The sequence below is a fragment of the Dasypus novemcinctus genome, chromosome 5 (assembly GCF_030445035.2).
Source record: "Dasypus novemcinctus isolate mDasNov1 chromosome 5, mDasNov1.1.hap2, whole genome shotgun sequence".
Classification (NCBI taxonomy): Eukaryota; Metazoa; Chordata; class Mammalia; order Cingulata; family Dasypodidae; genus Dasypus; species Dasypus novemcinctus.
The window spans coordinates 89,975,347-89,991,230 of record NC_080677.1 but is presented as its reverse complement, the minus strand read 5'-3'; the positions used below and the strand labels follow the sequence as shown (position 1 = coordinate 89,991,230).

Here is a 15,884-nt window from a genome sequence, read left to right as displayed (position 1 = left end):
ACTTGCCCATTGAAAATATATTATCTCATTTAATATTCATAACTATACTGTTATCAACCTTGTTTCACATATCCAGAAAATGAGGATCCTTTAGAGAAGTCAAATACTTGCCAAAGGCCTCATGACCTTGAGTAATATTTTCTTTACTCAGAGACTCTTTTCATAATATGCTTTCTTTCCCCAGTGGATTTGAATTCAGTGGAATTTATTGTAAATTGGTAAGCAGATGAAGGGCACTGGCTCTGAGACAAATGCTACACTTTTACTAACTAACTGTGATGGAATCAAGGTACTTATTTCTGCCCTTTAATATTCATACCTGTAAAAAGAAGGGAATTTACCTAAAATTCCTTATTGCTTTAGAAATATGCTCTATTTTTTTTCAGAATGCTTTACCTAAGACCATATAAAAGATGTAGAAATAGCTTTTAAATTTTTCTTTTTATGAGACCAATTCCTTGTAATCAAAGCTTCACTATGAAGAAATTGTCCTCAGCATTTAGTTTCATAGATTATAATTACATAGATCACTGTAAGTTTGTACATATACAGGTAGGAAAATTGGGAGTATTGGACCTAAGGATCTATGTAAAATTTATATTTTTTAAACTTAATTTTTAAAAACGTATTTGAAAACAAGATGTTACAGCTGATGAAAACTTCACAAGAATAATATTGTCACTCATGAAGGTTTAAAAGATTAATTACACAAATAAAAATTGAGGGAGACTTGGATTGACAGCACTTTATCTTTAAAAAAATACAGATATTGACTTCCCCATTCTGTTATTATTCCTAATAGCTTGTGACCATAGTTCCTGCCAATAACAACTAGAAAAGACAGAAAAATGGAGTTATCAGACATGGATTTTAAAATCACTATGATGATTAAGTTCAAGATAATAGCTGACACAAATGAACTGGACTTATAAAAAATTGAGATACAATTGATATACCATAAAAGGAGCCCTTTTAAGGTGTACAATTCAGTATTTTTTACTACATTCTTGAAGTTGTACAACCATCACTGCTATCTAATTTCTGAACATTTACATTACTGCTTATATCCATTAGCAGTCCACCAATTCCTTTCTCTCCCCAACATCTGGCAACCACTATTCTACTTTCTGTCTCAATAAATTTGCTTATTCTGGACATTTCATATAAATTGAATCTATAATATTTGATCTTTTGTGACTGGCTTCTTTTCACTTAGCATAATGTTTTCATGATTCATCTTATTGCACTATATATCAGTACTTCATTCTTTTTATGACTGAATTGTGTTCCATTGTATGGTTATACCACATTTTATTTATCTATTCATCATTCATGGACATTTGGGTTGTTTTCAGTGTTTGGTTATCATGAATATGCTGCTATAAACATTTGTGTGTAAGTTTTTGTGTGAATATATATTTGCATTTCTCTTGGGTTTATATACCTAAGAATGAAATTGCTGAGTCATATGATAACTCTATGTTTAACTTTTTGATAAACTACCAAACTGTTTTCCAAAATGATTGTCCCATTTTTTTATATTCACCGGCAATATATGAGGGTCCAATTTTTCCACACTTTGTTAATACTTGTTATTGCCTATTTGTTATTGTAGCTACAATAAGTTATTTCATTGTGGGTTTGATGTATAATTACTAATGATGTTCAGCATCTTTTCATTTATTTGATTTATTGGCCAATTGTAAATCTCTTTGGAGAAATATCTATTCTAATACTTTGCCCATGTTTGAATTAGCCGTTTTTGTTTTTTTATTTTTTGAGCTGAGGGATCTTTATACATTCTAGATGCTATTTCTGTATCTATCAGATTTATGATTTGCAAATGTTTTCTCCCATTCTGTGAGTTGTCTTTTCATTTTTGTGATAGTATCTGTGGCAGTTTGGAGCTTTCATGGACCTCAGAAAATCCTGTTCTTAAGGTTAATTCTTTCCTTTGTATGCAAACCTATTGTAGATGGGACTTTTTGTTAGATTCAGTTAAGGGACACTCCTTTAGATCACTTCAGTAGGGCATGACCCAGGGTGGGGCATTATCCTTTTACTAGAGTCCTTTATAACCAGAGTAATAAAAATCTGCAGATACAGAAAAAGTCCCAGAGACAGAGAGAAACCTCTAGAGGTTGAAATCCACGAAACCAGGAGAAAGAAATATCACTGATGGAGCAGCCAGAAGCTGAAGGCAATGAAGCCCAGAGGAGAGGAGAACATATGTGTGTATGATCACGCACAGCTGTAGCTCGGAGAGAAAGGGTCTCCTGATGCACTGATTTGGATACTTTCACGACCTCAGAACTGTAAGGTTTAACCTAATAAATTCCAATTGTGAAAGCCAACCCGTTTCTATTATATTGCTTTGTCAGCATTTAGCAAACTAAAAATGTGTACTTTGAAGAACAGATATTTTTTATTTGAATTAAGACAAATTTATCTGGTTTTTCACCTCTTAAGTTTTTAGTGTCAGATCTAAGGGCATGAATATATGTGTACTTTTTGTCTATAAGCTTTATAGTTTTAGCTGTTACATATAAGTCTTTGATAGCATTTCAAATTAATGTTTGTATAGGTGTGATTTTATTGTTCTTCATATGGATATTCAATTTAACAAAGATTAAACATCATACTTAATGGTAGAATATTGAAATCCATACCCCATAGATCAAGATTTAGACAAGAATAGCAGTACTGCCTCTACTATTGAACATTGTACTAGAATTTTTTTGCCATAGCAATAAAACAAAAAATATAAAACAAAAGACGTAATAGAAATTACCTATTATTATACACAGATTAATATATATCATATATAGAAAATATAAAATAAATTGTATAAAAGCTAAAATATAAATAAATTTAGTAGGGTCATTAAATAATAAGTTATTACACACAAAAAAAAACAGCTGTACACCAACAAAAGGAAAAGTAGAAAATGAAATGTTTAAAATAACAATATTGACATTGGCATAAAAGAAGCTAAATATAAAATTAAAATATAAAAATAAGGGCTCCTCACCAAAAACTATATAATATTACTGAGAGAAATTAAAGAACTAAATAATGGAGGGTGATACCATCTTTATGGATTAGAAAACTCAATATTGTAAACTATCAATTTTGTATCATTTTCAACTCTCTTACAAATCTTCAAATAATCTATAGATAATATATTCCTAATAGAATACTAGCAGGGTTTTTCTGGTGTGTTTGTTAAATTAACGAGCTAATTCTAAAATTTAAATGGAATTACAAAGGGACAAAATATTTTTTGAGGAAGAACAAAGCTCAGACTTACTTTATGGAAACTTGTTATAAAACCACAATAGTAATTAATGTGTGATATTAGCACAGTAAAATAGATCAATTTTCCCTATTACAGAGGGGAGGGGAGAGGGAGGAGGAGGGGAGGGGGAGGGAGAAGGGAGGGGGGCAGGGGGAGAGAAATAAATAAAAAATCTTAAAAAAAAAAGAAATAAAAAGGTGCTCAACTTTAACATCAGGAAATCTTAAATGAGAACGACAATGGGATATCACTTTCCAGTCATCAGAATGACAAACAAACAATATAGACAATACTAAATGCTTGCAAGAATGTGAAGCAACTTGAGATCTCCTATGTTGCTGTTGGCAGTGTAAATTTGTCCTGCCACTTTGGAAAATTTTTTTGCAGTATCTACTAAGGCTGAATTTACACATACCCTATAATCCAGCAATTCTACTCTTAGGTATATACCTAACAAATGACATATACAAGAATGCTGTAGCAGAATTATCTTTAGTGGTCCATATCTGGAAATAACCCAAATGCTCAACAACAGAAAAATGAACAAATTATATTCTATTTATAAAATAGATATCATACAAAAAGGAGAATGGGACATTATAAAGGAAAAGAATCCAGATACCAAACAGTTTGGTTCCTTTATATAAAGTCCGGAAACAGACAAAACTAATTAGTGGTGACAGAATTCAAGAGCATGGTTACCTTTGGGAGGCAGCTGTTGGTAATGGGCATGAGAGAGATTGCTACCTGGGGTGCCGGCAATCTTTTTTTTTTTTTTAAACTACTTGGTAGTTCATGGTTAAGTTCACTTTGTGAAAAATTCATTGAGCTGTATACTTATGATTTTTGTACTTCCCTGTATGAATGTTATACTTAAAATTTTTACTTCAGCTGACACAACTTTTTATGAAGACTTTGGTTGACAAAGTTCTTATAAGGATGACAAATAGTGCTGCTAAAACAAAAATAAGATAGAACAGAAAACTATAGGGAACTAAATTTTGGCACAAAATAAGAGAGAGCTATATTGAATATATTAAAAAATGGAATGTGCTGTCTTATGAAGCAGTGTGATCCGTATCACTGTAAGTAACCAAGTTGAAGATGGAAGCCTTCCAATTAGTATTAACTTGAAAGGCAATCTCTGAAGGAACTCTCCAACTTCTAGGACCATAAAATTTTATATCTTATAATACTATACCATACAAATTCCCAAGTGGATCATACCACATGATTTGCCAAACAGTGTTCATTAGTGAGCAGATCATTTAAACTTTATTTAAACTTTCATGCTGATTCCACTTGAAGGAATATATATTTCTCACTTCCTTCTATTTTTTACAACTTTTTGTTATATGATTTTAAAATATACATGAGTAGGCCACTGGGCTAAGCAAGAGATTATGCCTAAATTTTTTTGCTAGTTTTAGGAGAAAAACAAAACAAACTAAACAGAAGACAACAAATTGCTCTATTGCTAAAAGATGAACAGCAAGTGGAAAATGGTGCTAAATATATCTACTCACTGCACCAGGAGTGTCTTTATTCCTTGACTAAATTATTCAAATTAGAAATTCATAAAGTGCATAGAGTCCATACAAACAATCAGGTATTTTTCACATTCCATGGCAAAGTGTTTTTTGTTTTGTTTTGTTTTGTTTTTTAATAATGGCTACTAATTCAGTTTAAGCTGAGCAATAACTTTAGATGCTTGGACCACTCCCAGACAGACTGGACCAGACATACCTGCCCCCAGTATGTCCACAGGGTTTACTTTGGATCTGCCCTGGGACAGTGACCGGCTTCACACAGAGTCAGTGAGGGGTGGGCGGAGCCAGCCATAGCCCATGAGAGCTTCTACTTTTAAATAGGCTTTTTCTTGTTTTGGCCCTTGCCCTTTTACTGCAGTTCTTTAACTGTATAATGGAGATTTGAGACAGATGTACCTTCCAGCTCTTGCTAATTGTCCAAAGCTTCTATGGGAGAACGGCGTCCTGAAGCATCTTATTCCACCATATTTATCCATATGATGGGGATTTTTTATTTTAATTTTTAAGAGGTACTAGGTATTGAATCTAGGACCTTGTACATGGGAAGCAGATATTCAACTACTGAGCTACATTTGCTCCCCAATCAGAGTTGTTTTTCACTTTTGTTCGCTTGTATTTGTTTTTAGGAGGTACCATTGACTGAACCTGGGATCTCATGCATGGGAAGCAGATGCTCAACCACTTGAGCTATATTTGCTCCCCCATAAGGTGGGATTTTAAGCTATCTTCTCCTTCTAAATTTTTATCCCTCATAATAATATCTGACATTTAAGAGTCTTGTTGTTTTGAAAGCTTTCCATGTATTCAGTAATTTGTCCCCTGTTACAACTCTTTGAGGAAAGGACTAAAGGAGATACTGTAAAATATCTCCTTTACAGATGGGTAAATGGAAGCGCAGATAGGTTAAGTGATTACCTCATGTCTCTTGGCTAACATAACAGAAGCAGAATTTGAGCTCATGCATTGTCTTCAGATTATATTCTTAAACGCTACAGCTATATTGTCTCTCAATAAAGGAATTATGCTAATATCACCAAAAAATTATAATATTATCACTGACAAGAATAACAATAACAATTCAAATGATTTTATTGGTTTTAATAGATTTGTGATTACTATAAGTACTTATTGACATAATCTAGTTTAATATAAGAAGAACCCAATTATTTAGGAATTATTAAAATTTTTTTATAGAATGAAAAATGAGACTCAGAGTAGTTAAATACCCTGCCAGAGATCAAACAGTTACATTAAAAAAACAAAACAATCAAACAACAACAACAAAAAAACGCTTTTGAATCAAATCTGTTTGACTCCAAAAAACTGGCTTGCGCCTCCAGAGTATTTCTTGGCTGATGCTCTCACCTGAAGTGATAGTGGGGGATGAAAACCGAGCAGAGCATTTTTGCAGGTTGGTATTTTAACACTAAAGTCTCTGCAATTGAAAAACCAGTAAAATTAACAACATAAACCCTAGAATCAGGATTTTTCATACAAGATCTGAAGCCTTGTTTACTTTGGGGAGAGCCACTGGAGTCTAGGTTTCAAATAAAAGCATTTAAAAATCTGTTCATGAAACAAAAATCCAATTCTAGCAAGATAAAGAGAAGCCTATAGGCAGAGACCTTGAAGCCAGGTTTATAAAGAATGTTCTCAAGATTTCCCAAACAATGGCTACGGCTCTTAGGACAAGAAAGTGAGACCCATCACAAAGAAGAATTTCTATTATTGCCTATCTCTCATTATATTCTAGATTATTGAGAAAATATTCTGTATTTTATATTTAATTTTGTAGCTTTAGGGTTTAGCACAGTTCCTGACACAGAGAAAGAGGTTAATAAATGTTTGTTTCATAAATAAATGGCAATTTCCATGACAAAGGAATTCTGTGGTTGCAGATTCCCTAGTTTCGAAGAGATCATAAATAATAAGTACCCAGCCATTTACACAAAATGGTTAAATGATTTTCAAGATCACACAGCTTCTTAATGACAAACGTGGCCCTGGAATCCAGGTCTACTAACTAGTAATGCAGAGTGTTTAGTGATATTTTAAAGGAAAAATGCATGTATTATGAGCATGCACTTTATGAATCAATTAACTCTTACTAAATTATCAGGTAGCATCTGTTTTTAAGGAGTTTGTAACATATTTTCCTTCTAGGGTTAATGGTGGAATCACACACAACCCAAGATAAGGATACAGTTGACAACTTGGATCTCAATTTTCTTACTTGTAAAATAAGGGGGGCTGCTAGCCTTGACATTTCTTTACTAAGCACTCTTAGAGCACTAGATTTCTAAAATTCTACTTTTGATTTTTGTAAAAGAGTTTAAAACACATTATACAATCCATATAAAAAAAGCATGAGGGCTATACTAGTTTTTTTTTTTTTCCCTTATAAATTAAGCTAAACAATCTGTATGCGGTTTTTGGCATCAAACTCTTTTGCTATAACATAATCGGTTACCTACACTGAAACAGTCAACTCTTCATGCAATAAATGACACATCCTTTAAAAATTTACCTTTACCTGGGAAAGTTTCCATTCTCTGGTCGTTTATCTATGCATTCCTTAATGGTAGATGTGAGCATTTTCAGAGGATTGTTTTTTACAATGACATCCGGTGAGCAAATTTGTGTCTCAAACTAGGTTTCAAGTAGTGTCCTTTGACTAATAGTCTTTTAAAAATACTCCTTTTTAATAGGCGCGTACCAGAGCGAGGGGACAGAGTATAATATTGTATTTGCCTAAGGGCATAGGTTTAAAAAAATGTTGAGAGACCTGCTGCAAAGAAAAATTATCTGGATGTTCCAGGAGATTTTTCATCAAATAGAAAAAAGCAGGTTCACAAAAGTTAATTTATTCAAAAGAGTAAACTAAATATAGAACACATGAGTATTAATGATTATTTCATAAGAATGATTAGGGAAGAGACTGTAGTTCAGTTGCGGAGTGCCTGCTTTGCATGTATGAGGTCTGGGGTTCAATACCTGGTACTTCCTAAAAAAAAAAAATCAAAACAAGGAGTGATTAATTTATTGATTATGAATTCTATTTTAGAATTTGGCATTGGCATCTGTATGGTATAATATAAGAACACTGTTCTAAAAATGAAAGAAATCTGTATTCCAGTCCCAGTTGTCACTAAAGAATTGGGTCTTTCATTGTTCTGGAGTTCAATTTTCCTAGGTGTAAAATGAGTGAAGGGACCAGTTTAGTTGCTTGGTAAGTGCCCTTAAAGTTCTGCTACTCTCTAACTCTCCCAAATTTTTATGTCAATTTTTTTGGTAAAAATATTTTATTGCCTTCATATCAAAAAGAGTACATAGTACTTGAGGAATGATCATGAAAATTCTTTTTCATAATTAGAACCTAAATTCCTATGACCAGTGGATCAGTAGACCAGGCATTTTAACCATGAATTTTTTTTGTGAAGCATCTTCAATCTGGAAACTTTTATTTAGTACACCTGGTAGTGGGCCTGGTCCTGTGTGGATTCTGATAGTGGACCTATCCCATTGATTTTGATATGCATCCCTAATTAAAAACCACTCTTCCAGATTCTCTTTCTACAAAATGTTTCTTGAGTTTAAAAGGTTGCAGACAGTGATCTACACTAAAAGAGGTGACAAATGCAAAGTTAATTTAAAATAAAATTGTTTCTGTTCTGGTCATCTGTGGATAAGCTCAATCTTTCTTATTCATGATTTCCACTGGCTCAGAGCTCACAGACCTTAGATATTTTAACTCTTTTGGTTGAACCTGTGACAACAGAAAACTAGGCAATAGAAATTTAGTTGACATTGAGAAGGAATATATATATACACACATATTTTAAATGCATATGAACACATATATTTTAAATTAAAGAATATATATACACATATATTTTAAATTATATGTACTTAAATACAGCACATAAATACATAAAGATAGGAAAATGATAACCCTTAATCTCTATATTCTATTTGTTCTGTCTTTTCCATCCTGCTCTCTGCTTCAGACAACTGATGTTTGAAAAAAGTATAATAGTTCCCATGCCCTCTGGTATCTAATTGAGTTTGGTCAATAGATAGGCCTGGTAGGATTTCAGATAAATGGAGAAGAGTGAATCCTAGGATATTTATATCCCTGGATCACTTCTGCTTTGTCCCTTGACCAAAGCTCACTGATCCTCTTAAGCTAGTAAATTCTCTATGATATTCTTTGCTTCCAGATTCTGATAATTTCTCCCTTCCCTGATCCCTCCAGGAGTGGTAACACCTCAGAAGTGACTAGGATATTGCACTCATTCTTATGGCTTTTCTGCTTTTACTCTTTGTAAACACACTTTGTAAATAGACTCTTGTAAAAGAATCCTGGAATTATCTTGAACATGTCATCTGTTTCCCACTTACTGGAATACTGGCTGATACAGTGTCATTTAAAAGGTATCATGTAAGGCTGGGGAAAGATAGAGGGATTGAGAGGCAACCGCTAAGGGATGGGGGCTTTTTCTTTTTGGAGTAATGAAATTGTTCTAAAATCTTTTGTGGTGATGAATGCAAAACATTGAGATTATGCTAAAAGCCATTGATTATAGGCTTTGGATAGATTGTGTGGTGTGTGAATATATCTCAATAAAACTGCTTAAAAATAAATGAATAAATGTGTAAAAATAACCAGAAATAGCAACTGTGTATGGCAGAGAAAGCATAGAGAGATTGAGAGTTGAAGAATTATCTTGTTTTTTCTTTGTTTGTCTGGCTTTTATTATTATTATTATTATTATTATTGAAATAACGAATATGTTCTAATAATGATTGAAGCGAGGAATGCACAACTATGTGTTTATACCAAATACTGTTGATTGTACACTTTGGATGAATTCTATGCTTTATTAATAGGTATCAATAAAATTGATTTGTTTAAAAAATAGTATTTTTATTCTATTGTTTTGGAATCAAGAAACAATATTAAAATTTCTCCTTGGAACTTAGGCTTATAAACAAAGGCCACTTTGAAAACCAAGAGTTAAATCTGAAACAAACTGGCAAGAGCAACATGAATGCTATCATATTAAAGGCCTTTGGAAGCAGGCTAGCATAGTTTACGCACCACAGGACCTATTTATAGAGCTGACTCCTTTTTGCAATGTCAGTGGTAACATTATACTTATTTTAATCCTCAGTATCTCAAATATCAGCCTGTACTAGTTGTACAGTTCCCTCTTATTTGATATCAGAGAGCCCAATGGAGCCTTCTGAAGAACCTAGTCAGATTAGCAAAGATAACTTTTTAGAAGTTCCTAATTTATCAGTTTCCCTTTCTGAAGATGAAGAAATTAAAACTACCTTCAAACCTGGTTTTTCACCTCAACCAAGTAGGCGAGGTTCTGATTCTTCTGAAGACATGTACCTGGACACCCCATCTGCAGTTGGGAGAAGAGTTTCATTTGCTGACACCTTTGGATTCGATCTTGTGTCTGTTAAAGAATTTGATTGCTGGGATTTACCGAGTGTTTCAACTAATTTTGATTTAGGGAAAGACAGTTTCCACAAAGAAGAATATGTTTTATCTAAACTATTTGATTTGCCTTCTTCAAAAGAAGATCTTATGCAACAACTTCAAGTACAGAAAGCAATGCTGGAGTCAACTGAGTTTCTTCCTGGGTCTACAAGTATGAAGGGCATTATTCGAGTTCTGAATATTTCTTTTGAGAAGTTAGTATATGTGAGAATGTCCTTAGATGACTGGCAGACACATTATGACATCTTAGCAGAATATGTCCCTAATTCATGTGATGGTGAAACTGATCAGTTCTCCTTTAAGATTTCATTGGTTCCTCCTTATCAAAAAGATGGCAGTAGAATTGAATTTTGTATACGTTATGAAACTTCTGTTGGTACATTTTGGTCAAATAATAATGGCATAAATTATACACTGGTTTGCCAAAAGAAAGAACAAGAGCTGGAGCCTGTAAAACCACGGGAAGAAGTGCCTAATAGACAAATAAAAGGCTGCTTAAAGGTAAAATCAAGGTGAGGCTAAATCTTACATTTTTTACTATTCATAATATCAAAGATTTTTCTGTTATTCTTTATTGCACATGTTCCAAGAAGTAGCCATTCTTTTGAAAAAACGTACTGCTTGTTATGTATAAAACGAGAGTGGCAGCCTTTAACAAGGCCAATGCAGTTAAAGTCAGGTAATAGCACTGTATTATCCCTTCTTTAAAGCAAGGAAAAAATATGGGTATAATGTAAGCAATGGGAGGGAGCACAATGTGTATAACTCATTGCCTAGTGAGTTATGCTGCTTAAGCTCAAACCATGAAATTTAGAGACTTCATATGTAAAAACTATTTTTTGAAATTTAAAGTATATTTATTTTCAGTGGTTTTTGAATGTTTATGCTCTACTCTGAAACATTTCTGATTCATATAGAAATGGTGTCTCAACAGGTACACAATTCTTGAAATTTGTATACTTACTCCAAAAGCTGCAACGGATGTCTTAATAACTGATTGAGTCACACAGGGATGTTTTGAATGATACATGTTAACTCTTATGAGCTAATAATTTAATGATAAACTAATAAAAAGACATAATATTGGAGTGACATATGAATTACATGTAAAATTTCATAACTGTAACCAAATGTAACATTATGGAAATGTTAGTATAATTTAGTAAAAAATTATGGAGCAGAATTTTTTTAAAAAGATCCAAATAGAAATAAAGATATTTAGCTATATAGATTAAGGAATTAGGATATGACTTCTAATTAGCAACTTTGCTCTCCTGTTAATATGAAAAAGAAAAAAAAACCTTGTTAAGCCTTTCTTAGTGCATAATGGGCTAATTTCTGTGACACTAGGTTAGTAGATAAAACCTTCAGGAGGAGAGAGACTCCTTCTGCTCTGCAAAGCATCCCAATGGGCAGGCCCTCACTGCTCCACCAGCTAACATCACAAGCTTTCACTGAATTCTGCTTAGAATCTGGGTGTCTGGATTCCTAACACTTTAAAAAATATATATTACACTATTTTTGCTATAGTTATGAGAACCTCTGGGTTTAGGGACTGTTCTTAAAAACATATGGTATGATGTTGGGACAATTTTAACCTCTTTATATCTATGCCTTTGTCTATTTTACTGGGACAAACAGTACCTCCTAAACTTGTTACTTCAATGCATTAATTCACTAAATACACTATAGGTGGAAGCAATTAAAACATATATTTCTATTTTCATTGTCATTTAAAGTATTTTAAAAATGGCTTAATTAGCTTTGTGAAGTATGTCAACTTTCTTAGTTCCAATCATATTTCCTCAGACTGTAATTGATGATATTCAGGAATATTATCATATGTATATATGCTAAAATAATAATGTGTTTATGAAAATCTCAAGCTACATATTAGCCATTTAGACTAAATAAGTTCATTATTTAACACAGCTAATTTATACATCTAAGCACACATATACTAAATATTTTACAGTGACTACATATTAAATATGCTGCAACTTTATATGCTAAAGAAAAGCAAAACTTAAGAAAGACACAATCTTATTGTCCAAAGACTCATAAAAGAAAGTGTTTAACTCAGTGGATTTTTCTGCAAGTTAAAGATGCAGCTTTAAAATTACAAGCAATACATTCCAAACTCTGGTAGAGGTAGGGAATTCCTTTAATAGAACAAACTTGATACTGGGAACAAATCGTGGGCAACTGATAGGCCTCATCTTCTACCCCCATCATGATACGATTGGAGCATCTCCTAGTATAAGATATGTCTGACTATATATATCCATACTCACATTGTATTCAGAATATTAATCATCAGATTCATAGAGGACACCTTTCAAGCTTTAATATTGCTTTAGGGAAAAACTTGAGAAGAACTAAACCACAAAATGGTCTAAAGGTCTGTAAAGTTTCCTAATGAGTTATAAAAATGGAAAAAAATCTCTCTCCTCCAAAACCACAAATACGTTTCTGCACTTCTATAACTTAAAAATGACTAACATAATTCAAACCACATTTTGAAAAAAGCATTTGCCTATGGAGGAGGCTTTTTGTGCAATTTCAGTCCAACATGAATTTTTACATCTGATTTATATACCACTCAAAATGGAGTGTATAAAGGAAATCCTGACAGATCCTTAGAACAGCATGTGCCATAATAGAATATTTATACAGCTTTTCCATTATATAATTTATGTGCAATGGGGTTTCAAATATTTCTAAAACTCACACAAGAGAGCATTATCAAATTTCTAAATGAATATTGCAGTTGGATTTCATTGTGAAGAATTTGGTTAGGGAAAAATGGCATACCTTATTAGTGTTATTTTATAAAACATGTATTGGGTAAAATAAAAATGAACTAATATTTATTTGATTAAAACATTGGAGCCTCTAAAATATCCTCCTCTCCCAAATAGTTACAGAATCTTCTTAAGCATTTCTAAAATTCCTGTGTAGCTTAATTTGGAGATCATTTCATCTGGAAGATAAATAATGAGGAGAAATGTATGTGAATTTTTGCTTCATACAACAAAGTAGATTAATAATAGTGTATGATATAAGTCAAAGTTAAAATGAAAATTAGGCAGTCCTAGTGTAGAGAGTAATATTGAACTTCAACTCCTCCTAAAACCAAAGTTAATTTCCTATCAGAGTGTCTGAGATAGTATCTCCTGAAAGTGTCAAAAACCCCTTCTAATAATAGAGAATGAACTGTGGCACCACATGGAGTGAGGCACGGTTTCTATGTCAATCACCCACCAAGGAACTAAGTTTTCTCTAAGGAGATTTTTTTCAGGTCAGAGTTTTCAAATCTCCATAGAAGAGGGGGCCATCTATTTTCTGTTGATGAAAGTTAGTCTATCCACTTTGAACAGAAAGAAATAACTAGTGGAATATAAAAGCAGAGTTTGTAACTCATGGGCAGGTGACCAAGAGTGACCCAAAGGTATTTAATTGCACTGAAAGGAATGTATCATGAGATATTTGTTAAGTGTCATCTCATATGTGGCACTGGGGTACGTGCTAACAAACAAACTAAACAGATGTCTGCTCTACATCCCATGGCTTTTATTTAAAATAATGACATGGCTTTAAATTTCTTTAAACATAGATAGATAAATAAGCTAAAATTAGAATGCAGAAGCAGGGTAACCTCAAATTTAAAATGTTGAGCTTCAAAGTTAGATATGCCTGGGTTTGAGTCCAAGCTCTGCAACATTTTAGCTGTGTAACCTTGATCAAGGTAAGCTTGGTTTCCCCATATTTCACAGGGGTTGTTATAAAATTTACATGAGATAATATATATAAATTTTCAATACAGTATCTGGCACAGAGTGTACTCAGTAAAGGTTAACTGTTGTAAAAAGACAAGGCTAACCCTAGCTTTGGGTGGCTCTGAAAAACCCCAACAAGGTTCAACCTTGCCCAAAAGTCCCTCTCCTTCTTCTTCTCAGAGCTCCTAAACTTTCAGGATTAGAGAATCATTACTTTGTCTCTTGCAGGATTTAAATAAATAAGCAAAAGTAATTGAAGAGCATATTTTTTTTTGAAATGTGTGTGTCACTTAATATCTGGAACATCTTAAAGCTGGAAGAGAAATTTTTAAAACAAGGTTTATTTTATTTATTTATTTCCCCCCTCCACCGTTGTTCGTGCTCACTATCTGCTCTCTCTCTGCTTGTTGTGTGCTCATTTTCTTTTTTTAGGAGCCACTGGGAATGGAACCCAGGACCTCACATGTGGGAGAGAGGCACCCAATAGTTTGAGCCACCTCCCCTCCCTTGAAAAGATTTTAATGATTAAAATTTCCAAATTCAATAGATGAGAAAACGGAAGGTCAGAGTGTGTGTGTGTATGTGTAGGGGAGATTAGTTTTGTTATTGTCCAGACATGTATATTAAGCCAAGTAAAATATATATTTTTTATCCATGTGACTGTACACATATTACTTTACTTCTCAACGTCTAAGGTCATTCATCTGTAAAATAGGGATAATGATGCCTGATGTTGTGGTAATTAAATTAAAACAAAACAAAAATTATCTGAAATTATCTTTTTAAAGCTAATAGAGTACTGGAAACATAATCATCAAAAGCCAACTATCATAATAATTATCATTATAATTATCGAATCTTATTCAGCTAACTGGTTTCCTGGTTTCTGGATTTGCATTATTTAACCATCCCTCATAGGTTTCATTACTCATGTTTCAAAATTCATTCAACAAAGTTTTATTGAGTTCTGTGTGCCAAACTTGTATAAAACGTGCAATTCAATTACTTTTGCTTGTTGATTTAAATTCTCCAAGAGACACAGTAATGGTTCTCTAATGCTGAAAATTTAGGAGCTCTGAAAAGAAAGAAGAGAGGGACTTTTGAGCAAGGTTGTGTGAAGCACTGAATCCGAGACACATGTCTGGAAACACAACCCTGTATAGCTAAGGAGAAGCCTCAAGGGAAAAGGGCTCACATGGGCAAAAAAAAGGCCAGAAACTAAACAGAGAAAGAGAACACCAAAACCAAGTTTGGATTCTCTGGGTTTACAAAGGAGGCCATGGATAAAAACAAAATAACAACTGTTTACATTTTAGGTTTTCTAGGAAATGTTATCTAGAACGGACATTGGAAGCTGGCTATAGGAGTGCCTTTCTCAACCCTCTTCCTTTCCTTCCCACCAACTTCAAAATATATACTCTGAACTGCTGGGTGAATAAGTTGACTTCATCTGGTTTTGTGTTTTAAGTAAAATTATTACATTACTTTAAGTAAAGAAACAAAATGATAGAGGTTTGTGACGGTATTTATACCTTGCCCAGGTGCATGCAATTAAATTCCTGAAAGAGTTTAATGTCAAAGGGGAAAATTGATTAATTCTTCATTTTGTTTTTTACCTGAGGGTTAGTTAGAAGAACCAGCACATTCAGGAATGGAAAAGAGAAAGCCTTTCTAAATCACGACTTTAAGAACACAGTTTATCTTCCAGGGTGGTAAAATCATTAAAATGAGGCCAAGAAAAGCAT

The 15,884-nt window shown here is 33.1% G+C and overlaps 1 protein-coding gene across 1 annotated transcript in view; it reads left to right on the top strand.

Annotated features, from left to right (window-relative positions):
• The first annotated feature begins 10,047 nt into the window (after nucleotides 1-10,047).
• The window catches only part of PPP1R3A (protein phosphatase 1 regulatory subunit 3A), a 49,182-nt gene continuing 43,345 nt past the window's right edge, over nucleotides 10,048-15,884 (top strand). The window contains exon 1 of the mRNA XM_004449277.3: nucleotides 10,048-10,872. Within this exon, the coding sequence (XP_004449334.2) occupies nucleotides 10,085-10,872 (788 nt within the window). The 5' untranslated portion in view covers nucleotides 10,048-10,084. The remainder of the gene's footprint in view (nucleotides 10,873-15,884) is intronic.